The sequence below is a fragment of the Vombatus ursinus genome, unplaced genomic scaffold, assembly GCF_900497805.2.
Source record: "Vombatus ursinus unplaced genomic scaffold, bare-nosed wombat genome assembly UNPS02009573.1, whole genome shotgun sequence".
Classification (NCBI taxonomy): domain Eukaryota; kingdom Metazoa; phylum Chordata; class Mammalia; order Diprotodontia; family Vombatidae; genus Vombatus; species Vombatus ursinus.
Genome location: NW_020949351.1, coordinates 25,965,589 through 25,978,858, shown reverse-complemented (window position 1 = coordinate 25,978,858; position 13,270 = coordinate 25,965,589). Strand labels below are relative to the sequence as shown.

General features: G+C 36.3%; 1 protein-coding gene across 2 annotated transcripts in view; it reads right to left on the bottom strand.

The window, feature by feature from the left end:
* The window catches only part of NFATC1 (nuclear factor of activated T cells 1), a 201,498-nt gene that overhangs the window by 170,463 nt on the left and 17,765 nt on the right, over window positions 1–13,270 (bottom strand). For both annotated transcript variants that reach the window (XM_027852466.1, XM_027852467.1), the window contains exon 2: window positions 7,852–8,953. In XM_027852466.1, the coding sequence (XP_027708267.1) occupies window positions 7,852–8,953 (1,102 nt within the window). The remainder of the gene's footprint in view (window positions 1–7,851; window positions 8,954–13,270) is intronic.

Sequence of the window (13,270 nt, the reverse complement as noted above, 5' to 3'; positions counted from 1 at the left end):
AATAGACGTTCACACAAAACAAGACTTATAAGAGAGAGAAGTATAAATTTCCTGTCACACATCATTGGTGGCAACATATTCAGGGTAAAACAGAGGAGCCTCTACTTTCACAATCTTTTTGTACCCTTAAAACTATTGAAATCTCATTTTAAGTGGCCAGGTTTTCTGAAGTCAGGTATCTTTATTTACAAAACATTTTTCACCAAATATCTACTGGAAATTTTATAAAATTGAGAGACCTCTGGAAAGTTAGTTTATGCTTACAGACACCTAGACAGCTACCTGGAAGCCCAAGAACATGATCCTATATAAGTTCCTTTGAAGCCCAAGAACATGATCCCATATAAGTTCCTTTGTAATCTCTGCTCAAATTGACTTTAAGAAGTGGCACAGTGGATGGAGCACTGGGCCTGGAGTTCAAATCTAGCCTCAGATAACTTCCTAGCTGTGTCACCCTGGGCAAGTTACTTCACCTTGTTTGCCTCAGTTTCATCTGTAAGATGAGCTGGAGAAGGAAATGGCAAACCACTTCAGTATCTTTGCCAAGAAAACTCCAAATGAGATAGCAAACAGTCAGACACAACTGAACAACAATTTTTTTTATTTGTCAGCTAAACATCTAATTCATCCGGGCTCTAAACAAAGAAGAATTTTTTTGCTAAAGCACACACCACAGGGGTGAATTCAGACACCTTGAAGAAAGACTGAAAATAATCATTACTGTCATGTCAAGTGTTGACCACATCTGGTCCTTATACTCCCCACCCACATCCCCTTCCTTCACTAAGTGCCAACAGAATTGTCAATACTCTCAAAGAGGGTTGATTGCTTGAAGGGGTCTCATAAGCATGACTGATATCCAAAGGCATCCACTCCAAATACACATTGTCTATATTTCCCCCTCATTGTCTCCCTAGAATTCACACTGACGTCAGTAGGGACGGACACAGTTCAGGGCAAAAAGAAGCCTCCAGGGTACAGACAAATGCAAACCTGTTGAATTGCAATAAGAGAAAATTTATCCCACCACAGGCAATGAAGCAGACATTGATTTATTTTGTATTAACTTGTAAAGCCAGGAATCCTCATGAAAATAAGGTTCCCCTGCCCATGTGCCCGTCTTCACAGACAAGTTTCCCTTAGGGCTAAAGTGTGCAGCACGCAGCCTATATGCATAACAAAGCACATAGCTAAGGGTATCTGGCTTATTATTTCTGCTTTTTGTCACAGAAGAAACAGTAAGTCACTTGAAAATCATAATCATAAAAGGAAAGTCACTGGTAGTGCTTTAAACACACACACTACAAGGTAATGAAATACTGCAATGCCTACACTGAGCCAGGCTTGCTATGGTTATTGATTTGAGTAGGGTACATTTGTACCACCAAAAAAAAAAAAACACAGAAAAAATAAATGCAACTTTGAATGTCAGGGCAGTTTTACTCTCTAATATAATCATAAAACTATAGTTTTACATTTATGATTGCCAGGAATTTCATACATATTCTTACATTTAATCTTCAAAACAGCCCTGTGAGTCGAACACACAATATTGTGCCCATTTCACAGATGAGGAAGCTCAGAAAGGTAAATGATTTCTGCCAAGGTCACACAGCTCATAAGCATCAGAGCTGAGATTCACTGCCAGAATCTAGGGTCAGAACTCCTTTTACTCGCCATATCACACCGACATCAACAGTAATGCTAAGCCCAATCTTCCCTTTAAAGGAGAAGAAAGCATCTGTCAACATTAGTGGTCAAGCAATTGAGATAAGAGTTGCATGTTAGGTAGATTATTTTAGCAGTGCAAGATAATAATAATAATAATAATAATATCTAATGATTATATAAGACTTTGCATCAATTAATTAATTTTATCCTCACAACAACCTTGTTAGGTAGGAGCTATTATTATTCCTATTTTATATGAGGGATTAAGTGATTTGCTGAAGGACTACACAGATAATAAGGGCAGCTAGATAGCTCAATGGATAGAGCACTGGGCTTGGAATCAGGAAGACTAATCTATCATGAGTTCAAATCCAGCCTCAGACACTTACTAGTTATGTGATCCTGGGCAAGTCACTTAACTCTGTTTGCCTCAGTTTCTCATCCATAAAATGAGCTAGAGAAGAAAATGGCAAACCATTCCAAAATGGGGTCATGAAGTCAGAAACGACTGAACAACAGTAACACCATGGATAATAAACATCTGAGGTAGGATTCCAACTTACGTCTTCCTGATTCCCAGGTCAGCACTCTATCTGCAGCACTACCTACTTTCCACAAACTGAACTGGAGAGAGATAAGTTTTAAGGTAATTACAATTGTGGAAGCAGCAAGTATGTAGAGCCTGAATTAAGGAAACAAGACTGTTTGTGAAAAGAAGAGGATGCTGTAAGTTGTTAGGTTGAAATAATTTTTATATTTATATAGTTATACTTGTATTTTATTTTAAATTTCCTTAAGAGCAGGAACCAATCACAATTCTTTTTTATGTAACCCACAGCACCTAGTATATGGCCTTGCATATAATATAAGTATATTAAAAATGTATGGAATGAATGAATGAATACCAACATCCAACAGCAGAAAAACCTACCTCCACCTGCTCCAAGCCCATGTCCTGTTGTAGATCAATGAACAGCAAAAGAAGAAGTAGGCAGGATGATAAAGGACAGGCAGTATGGTATTTAAAATGTGCCTGAGACAATATACATACAGATAATCAAAAATTAACTGTGCCTTTCTTACATAATAATTATGTATAAATGCACATAATTATGAACAAACATATACTCGCAGATAAAGCTCAAAGAGAGAGGCCCCTACAAAAAGAAAACAATTGTAAAACACTGACCCATTTATACTGGGGGCTTATCTTGCAAATATTCAAAGAAGTGCTCTAACCCAATGGTATCTGAAGTTGCTTGATTCTGAAGCCACCTTTTTATCACCATTAGCCAAAAGAACCACAAGGAAAATATAACATGCTAATACTGAAATTAGAAGTCTTGAAACACATCAGGTTGTGAATCAAAGACACACTCTATTAATGGGTAAAAAAAAAATTTTTTGTAAAGAGAGAAAAAAACTGGAAAACATACTGGCTTCTTGCATTATTGTAACCCAAAAATTATTTTTAAAATTACATTTAAAGTTACTAACTTGGTTACAGAAAAACACATAGAGTATGATAAAAACACATAACATATCTTCAGTACTAGTAAGATATTGCCTAAACACTAACTGCACAGATCTGATAGCCAGTTACAGTTCTGCTACTATTAAATGACTTTGGACATGCCACTGAATTCCTCTAAACCTGTTTCCTCATTCATAGAATAAAGGTCTACACAACCTCTGGAAAAGGGATTCTTAACCTTTTCAGAAAATGTTTTTAAAAGCACAAAATAAAATACATAGGATTACCAAGGAAAATAATTACATTGAAACAATTCTCAAAATATTAAAAAAAAAAGGTCATAGACCTTGGGTTAAGAGCTGCTGCTCTAAAGTTACTTGCACTCTTAGGAGAGACAAGATGCTATAGCTGAAGAACAGCTGGATTGAAGTCAAGAGAACTGAGTTCAAATCCTGCCCCTGATATCTACTAGTTATATGAACTGAGTAAATCACATCACATGAACTCTTTCAACCTCAGTTTCCTTATCTATAAATTGGGCATATAATTCCTATACTACCTACCTCTCCATGTTATCAACAGAAAAGTGCTTGGTCAACTTTAAAGCATTGTAGAAACATGAGCTGGTATTGTACGAAGGTGAATTTCGCTATTATAGAATTTTAGTTATTACAATCTTGCTTTTCCTGCTGTGATTTTAAATATTTGGTACCACTATTGTGTAAACATAAGTTATACTTGAACCTCTACACATATGCTAAAAAAAATTGCATGCCAAATATGCATACTAGCTTACAATTATAGATCTATGGAGCCCTCTAAGCAGAGGAGTATATGGAGACAAGACTGGTTTGTTTCCTTTTCAAAAATGAATGTTTTGCATGATATTTCTGAGTCATACGTCTCTGGGGTGCTTCCAAAGTTCATTCATGTACAAAAACAGCTGCAATTAAGCAGCAAGCACTGATTGGAGGCTTAGGTTTTGTTATTTATTTGTCAGTAATGTACACTAATTTCTTCAAAAATAAATAAATAAAAACTGCATTTCTTTCAGCACCTGAACACCAAGGGCATTTAATAATTGTTTATTATGTTGAATATCGAACAGATGTTAAATTATGAAATATAAAAAGAAGCAAAAACATAATATATATACTTTCTAGATAATTTTTTAAAAACATGAATTGTCTGAGCAGAATAGAAAGTTTAGAATCCTTATATTTAGCCAGAGCTCTGCTGAATATTTGGGGGGGGTGGGGGGAGGTAGGTGGAGATATCTACTCTGTGTCAGTTTCTTAATCTATAAAAATTAAAAAATAATATGGGTTAATTAATGATTAAAAATTGATTTTAAATATGAAGCAAAATCAGATGGTAAGTAGACTTAAGAAGCATCAGTATACCCCTTACTACCTTTATGATGAAATACAAACTCTTCTCTTGGGGTATTTAAAGTCCTTCATGATATGACCCTAGACTCCCTTACACACTGATTTCAAATGATAACCCCTAGCAGACTCTATGATCCAGCCAAACTGACCAGCTGGCTACATTATGTATGCCACATCCTAGCATGAAGAGTGGAAAGAGTCCTGGCTTTGAGGTCAATACATTTGGACTCAAATCTTGCATGTAATTGTTCCTTACTATCTGCGTGAGGTTGGGAGAGTCACCCATACTCCCTAAGCCTCAGTTTCTACATCTGTAAATTCAGAGACAGTGGATTAGATGGCTTTTGAGATCCTTTCTGGCTTTAGATCTATAATCCTATGGTGCGACCTCATGGTTGTATGCCTTTCCTTCAACCGTTTGCATAGTCATTCTCCATGCCTGGACTGTTCTTTCTCCTCTCTTCTGTTTCCTGGTAATCTTTAGCTAAGTGGCACAGTGGATAGAGTACTGGGCTAGAAGTCAGGAAGACTCAATTTCATCTCCAACCTCGGACATTTTATTAGCTGGGTACCCCAGGCAAGTCACTTAACTTCTGGGTGCCTCAGTTTCCTCATCTGTAAACTGGGGCTAATAATACTACCTAACCCTACTCCCCCACCCCAAATTGCTTTGAATTTGCATTGTATATGAATATGTTTTTATGTATTTAACTGTGTATATGTTATTCCCTGCTTGTCACAGAATGGAAGCTTGAGGGCAGGGATTGTTTTGTCTTTGCCTTCAAATCTCCAGTTCTAAGAACAGTGCCTGACATATAGGAGGTATTAAATGCTTGTTGGACCGAGTTGAATTGTTAGAATCAATATGGTTTACTTTTCACTAAAAAAAAGTTACACAAAGTCCTTTTGATTTTATGGAGGCATTATTTAAAAGAGGAGAGAGGGACAAAATAGCAGGAAAGTAAAAAATCCAAATATTTATGGCAAATTTCTCATCCAAAAAATGTTGGAATGATTAAAAATACAACAGTTTCAATTGCGTAGTTAGAGATTCTATTGACGTCCATCTGCAATTGCCCTGCAGTTTCTCATGTATGTTAACACAGAGATATTCTTTGTGGAAGGAAGTTTGGTCAGTATCTCTGACTGGTAAAATAACTTAGCATCTCCTTTCTACAGTAGCTTCCAGCTGCCCTAGAGCACCAGTTAATGAGATCACATGGAAACATATTGCAAAGGACCAGGAAACATATTTTGATGCAGGACCAAAACAGTGGAAAAATGTTAACTTTGTAATCCCCTGAGGATGGTTTTGTACATTTTATGTGTTTTTGTATATTTATATTAGGGAATAGGAATGCTGTGTGCATAATGTCTACCAAGAGGCTTTCTGTAACCAAAAGATAAAGATAACATAATAATTTGACTTACATGAATAGTGACCGCAATTTCTAAAGGCAAAAAAACCAACAATCACTCCCATGCCTTTTCAATAATTAGTGCCATGTAGTACCATGTAATGGATTAAAATTATAAAATAAACTGAAGGTAGATGACAGATTGACGGAAGTTCTCAAAGAATGTATAGGCTGCTCAACAAATTGAGAGAGAAATTCAATAAAGGCTATTATGGGTGAGCATGTGTACATATGTGTGTTCATATATGTATGTAAACTCAAGCGAACCTTTATTTTACACTACTACTGATATTACTGTTGTAAAACAATATTAATTCCTACTGAATTAATAATTAATTACTATTAATTAATTCCTACTGAATTAATTCCTATGATTTCTTTTTTAAAACTTCCTAATGTGAATATCTTCATTCAATGATTTTAATCTTATATATATATTCCCGTAGGCTTGTTTTTAGCAGCATAATGAGGTATAGAAAGAAGTATGGGTTATATTTCTATAGATTGCAATGCTTGTAAAAATGCTTATTATACAAATGGCAATATATCTATAACTAAGTCAATTTAAAACATTTATCATTTTAATTCATTGTATCTATATAATTCATGTGGCCTCTTTAAGAGGATTCCCTTCAGAATACTGTTATTATTTATCATTTATTTTTAAATATGATAGTTTACTAATTATTGAATTTATGTAAAAAGTCGCCAATAGGAGAACAAAATAATTCTACTCTCATAGACTATATCAGCCTCTGAATGACAATACTAGTTCTGGTGATAATTTTTAAGATTGTCCTTCTATACCCAGGTGGTTGTTGAAGTTGAAATTTTTCACAGAACTTTAGAAGCTGTCTCATGGGACTCACGGAAACAACCTATTGTATTTCTTGTTTTTTCTCTAAACTTCATTAACTATTAGTATCTTCCATGTGTTCTTTTGGGAAAAAATTAAAACAACAAGCAAAGAAAAACCACTCTGCCTCTTGAATTGTTTCTTTAAAACAAACATAGATTCTTAAATGGGTTCACTGGTAAGATGACACTGAACTCTCTACTTACAGTCTTAATCCTAGAATACCATATAGCTCTTTAATTATATAAAAGCCAGGAATGGAGAGCATAGTATTTTTAAATAAAGAGTAAAATTATAAAAGCTATTTTAAGATTGACAAACTATCCTGCTGCAATAAAAAAACAGTATTTTCCCAATCCAAAGATTTCCATGCTACTATTATTTTTTTTTCATTTTTTTATCCTTCTACCCCATCTCTCTTCCTCCTCGCCCCTCCCCTTATACTTTCCACTTCTCCCTCCCTGAATGCTGGAGCAGAAGGTAAAGTTGGGGTGGAAAATGCCACTAAGACAAAGGGGAAAGAAAAAAAAGAAAGTTAAAAGACTCATATTGCTACATCAGGTACCATGCAGTTGTTTCTGTACACAAAATAAAAAGACTTGGATTGGAAGCACTTCACGAAAGGTCATTAGTGGGGCACCTGTTGGGGAAGCAGTTGTTTAGTTAAAAATGAAAATGCAGGACTAATTAAGTGAACTGGTGTGGCAGCAGTAGACTACACTGTTAAAAACACCAAGTTCAGAATGCATTTGTGTTTCCTGTCACCAGACTGCCAGAGACCAAGCGCTTGTCTCAAGGGAAGAAAATGCTGTGTTGTTCTTAAAACATCGATATGGCTGGTTGTCAAGAGTCGCCTGTTTTCTGCTCCACAGGAATTTATCAACTTGGGTCACATCTGCACCCAGATGCAATGACAGTAGTAAGATACAGAAATTAGGACAGAAATTAGTGGAATGAATAGTCAAGAAATATGAAGTTTAGGCATTTTTTTCATTTTGTTTTTTTTCAATGCATTTGCACAAAAATTACACTAAATCTTACCTTATATATGAAGTGGGAGACAGAGGCTTTGGTTTGGCCCACTGGTATGGATGTTGTGGCACTGAAAGATACTGATCACAGAAGTTTCCTTTCCTGATATGCTGGAAGCTGGAAAACTCTTCAGGTGATAAATCAGAAGTGGGTGATATGGTCCCATGATCCTCACCAGCTGGCTCTATCTTGAGTGTCATAGAAGGAGTATGCTCTAGGGCAGTTTTCCTGGACTTTATAGGAATTCCATCATTCATATCTATTGTGCTGTCTGTGGTAAGGGCGTTGATAGCGGCCACAATAGCAGAACTGGTGTATTGGTTAGTGTTTCCCAGCCATGTCTCGTCTGTCACACTAACTCGAGGGGAATTCTGGGGAGATGGGGTTGGTGAATGATGTGGTGAGTAAGATGTCTGCCTCCCATTTAGGTTATATTTTCTCTTGTTGCAAGGAGAAGATGGCCTGGAGTTACGGGTACTGAGCCAGTTTTCCTCTGTAATGCTTGTTCTTGGGGATGTAGATGGAGAATGCCTTGGAGAATTCAGCAAGTTGCAGGCCACCATACCCCTTGGAAATCCTTCCTCTGGGTCAGTGGTCTTAGGAGAGACACAAGGAGACTGCCATGGTGATGTCTGAGGAGATGTATATGGGTAAGAATAATTGGATTCATATGATGATGCTTCAGAATTACAGCTTCGGGAAGATAAGCTACTAGCCGGACTCAGACAAGATGGATCTCTATAAGCTTCGATGTTTGGTAGATTCAAGGTGGCAGTAGAAGGAGATCGTTTGGAGTTTGGTATCGTTTCTTCAACCTCAGCATCATGAAAAAACTGGTTGTTGTTATGATGAAGTCCCAAATAGGAAGTTATCTCAATCCGAGGACTTTCTAACGCTGGGGCTCCATTAGGTCTGACATTTGAAGAAAGATAATATCCTGAGGTCCCACTGTCAATACTGCCTCCATATCCAGAGGGATGATTTGTTGATGGTACAACTGAAATGACCGGGTTGGTTGTCTGAAGATCATGACATGGGGTTGACAGTGAAGGATGGGCCACATTGAGAGGCAAACCAGCATTGATATTTGAAGATGTGTAGTTATAGTGTTCTAGAAGAAAAAACAAATTAAAAGAATGGCATGAGTTGTTCACCTGGCAAATGTGAATCCATTGGCTTAATGAATTCTATGAAATTGTGAAGCTACTGTCAACAAAAAACACTAAAATAAGGGCACATATAGACCAGGATTCAGCCCAAGGGGTTTAGGCATTTAGACTTTCTGTATTTTGCAAAGCTAAGTATCATAGTGTTAGATCATAGTTAGGTCTTCCTGTCACCAAACTCAGCACTATATCCACTGTGCCAAACACCTCTTTAGTTGTGGCCCTAAGTATAGAACTTGCAATCCCACCTTGCACCACTAAAAGAGAAGAATGAGGTCTCCCCATATTTCCCTTTGGAAAGAGTACAGTGTAATAATTAACCAACAGATATTCAAAATTGGTATCAAATTATTTTATTTAAAAACATTATTCTAAGAAGGGGTCTACAGGCTTCACTAGATTGCCAAAGAGGTCCAGTTTAAGAACCCCTGCTAGAATATTGATGCCAACCCATTCATTTTATACATTAAGTAATTGAAGTCCAGAGAGGCAGCAAGGTATGATGGAAAGCTCTTGGATTTTAAATCAAAAAATCTGGATGCAAATATCTTACTATTTACTACCTATGGGAACTTGGTTGTCACTTGTCCTAGATAATCTACAAGGTCCCCTCCAACTCTAAATCCTATGATGAAATTAAGTAACTTGCCCAAGATCACAGCTAGTGAGACTCAGGTTCTCATCTCCTGTATAAATTATCTTCCTTCTACAACACATTAAATTTATCTCAAATCTCTATTCTCAATACATTGATTGAAGGATCTAAACAAAGTACATAAAATATGACATATAGGGCCTCCAAATTGTGTACCCACTTCTGTTGAATTATGAAAATAAAAACAAAAAATACAAGAAACATGACATCTATTTTAATAAAAAATGCTATTCCTTTTTATAATCTATAAAAAAAATTAAAATTAAGAAGTTACAGTATTCCAAATGACAGCGAATTCATGTATGGAAATCTACCATGACATACATTACATAAATGCTAGGCTAATCCAAATACAATAAGAATTCTACAAGCTAAGGGTCTGTAGTTCAAAGCAATACTATCATGAAATAATTAATTGGGTCATATAATTTGTATGTATTTGAGGCAGAATTTGAAACCAGGTCTTTCTCAGCTGGGAGGTGGGGTGAGGAAGGTGGGAAGGCCGGTTATAAACAAAGTAGTATATAAAAATGTTTTAATTGATAATTCCACTTAATAGGTACCACAGCATGGTAGACAGTGCACTGGATCTAAAGTTTGGAAGACTTAGGTTAAAATCCTGCCTCAGAAACTTGCTGTGACCCTAGCAAATCATTAAACTTCTCCAAGAACCTATAAAATGGGAATATCATCATCATCATCATCATCATCATCATCACCATCTAGCTATCTCAGTATTGTGAGTCTCAAATGACATAAAATGTATAAAGCATTATACAGATCTAGAAGCACTGTGTAAATATGAATTATTATTGTCAATTGGGCAGCAATAACATTAAACTACAGATCTCTATCATTATCAAGAGCTTATAGAGCTCTCTCAATTGTATTTTTTTTTTACCAAAGTCTTACTCTATTTTGCCTTCCCAGGGTTCCTCCTTCCCCATTCCTTGGCCCTCCTCACCATCCTGCTCCCAAAACTTGTCATAGTGGTTCTTATGATAGAAAGTCATCACCTTAACCATCAAACAATTAGTCACTATGTTCTAAGGACCTACTTCCCACCACCATTCCACTGCCCTCAGATATATGTCTAGATAGAGCTGTTTTTCTTGCATGTCACTATCTTATTCAAAGTCCAAGGAAGCTATGCCTACAGATCAATTATGATGGATGACATAAGTCAAGGTGACTCAAATGGGATATAATAAAAATTACCCATAATCACAATAACATCTGATTTACTTATCCCTATATTCACTCAACAAACACTGCCTCCTTCACGCCCAGCTTCAAGCCCACAGTACTAAGCCCTGCAGGGGATTTACAGAAGCCTAGTAAGGATTCAGCTTTCAAGGAGCTCCTAATAATAGGATCAAATCATAAGAACCATTAGATTGTGAGCTCCCTGAGGGCAGGGACTGTCTTTTGTCTCTCTTTGTATCCTTAAGTTTAGCACAATGCCTGGCACATAGTAAACACTTAACAAATGTTCATTGACAGACTGACACAATTGATAAAAATCCAAGAAACTTTCTAAATAGTTGTCAAACTTGTTTAAGTCACAGAGACATTTTTATATATTTTCTTACATAGTGGAACCTTTATAAAGTGAGTATATTTCTATTACATGATAATGGAAAGGAAATGGAGTAAGTAGTAAGCACCTACTATATACGTTAAGCATTGTGCTAAGCCCTTTATGAAATATCTCATTTGATTCTGATAACCTTTTGAGGTAGGTGCTATCTTCAATGAGGCAAACAGAGGTTAAGTGACTTGCTCAAGGTCACACAGCTAAATGTCTGAGGTCTTCCTGACTCTAGCTCTCTACCACTGTGCCACTTACATGCCTCTTAAAAATAAAATATATATGTGAGAAAAGGCAATAAGCAAGATTTATACCAAGCCTAAGTATTTCAGGGAGGTCTGAAATAATATCAATAGTAAAAAATAGTCTGGGCCTATTGGCATACACCTATAGGTCTAGCTACTGGGAAGACTGAGGCTGAGGGATCTCTTAAATTAGGTAGTTCCAAGCTGCAGTGGGCTATATCATTCAGAGTTTGACATCAATCAATCAATATTTATTAAGCACTGGGAACACACACAAAAATAGGCAAAAGACAGCCCTTGCCCTCAAGGAGCTTGCAATCTAATGGGAGAGACAACATGCAAACAAATATATGTAAAGCAAGCCATATACAGGAAAAACAGGAAAAAATTAACAGAGGGAAGGCAGTGAAATTAAAAGGGGTTGAAGAAGGCTTCCTGGAGAAGGTGTGATTTTCATTGGTACTTAAAAGAAGCCATCATCAATATGATAAGGGAAAAGAGAACATGATAGGGGCAATAATAGGTTGATGATGAAAATGGCGCAGGTCAAAACTTGCATGCCAATCACAGTGGGATCAGCCTATGAATAACCCCTATACCTTTAGCCTGGGTGAGCTTGGGAAATACAGTCTTTTAAATAAAAATAGTAAGGGGAACACTTACTAGCTATGTGACCCTGGGCAAGTCACTTAACCCCAATTGCTTCCAAAAATAAAAATAAATAGGGATGTGGATAGGGATTGGAACCAGGCATGTGATTTGATATTAGAATAACAAGGTTAGGAATGAAGCATATAGATTTGTAATAAAGTATCTCTATTTTCCTTTTATTTCAATCATGCTAAATAATATCATAATAATTTTTCCACCTATAAATGGCTTGTGCTTGCGAAGAGGTATAACCTTCAGTGTGTGAGACGTAAAAAGGTGAAACACGACCTAGTAAATAATGATCTGGCGGTGGAGTCCTTGAGGGACTCAAGTCTTTCCTCTGACACCTACTGAAGACCTGAGTTCAAGTCTTGCCTTTGGCACATACTGGCTGAATGGACCTGAGCAAAATATTTAACTCTTCAGGGCCCTCAGGCAACTTCTAAGACCATAAATTGAAGAGAAGGTGCTGACACAAGTCAGTACTGGGAGTTTCCTCACCCAGGAGTTCTCTATACTAATGAATACAAAGCAGAAGAGGGAGGGAGAGAGAGATTTCCCTGATTTCCCATACCTAGGAAACACTTCCCTTTCCTCCCTCAGAATCCCCATAGTACTTTCTTTGTATCTCTTTTATACACCAATCAAGGTTATTTGCATTATTTTTGTAGTTATTTTATTTCTCTATTAAACAGTAAACCCCCTGAGGACAGGGACCAGATATACTCTATCTTTATAATTCCCTCAGTTCCTCAGCACATTATAATGGCATAATATGTTTGAAAAAATGAAATTAATTGACATGTCAATTGCCCTCAATATGCTGCATGTAGGAATAAATGTTACGTATATATATATATATATATGTATATATATGCATGTATGCATACATATATTTCAATATATTCTTGTGTATTTTGGTTGATTGATTCTCACTGTCAGTAAGAGAACCAGTCTTTCTTATTTATTTTTAAATAAGAAAATTGTTGAGCTACAAACAAAATAAAATAAATATGCAATTATATTGTTTGACTACACAGTGGGCTTCCAAAAATCTAATTTTTATGCATACTTTTTACGTGGTTTAACATTCTAAAAATAAACATGTTTTAAAAATGCT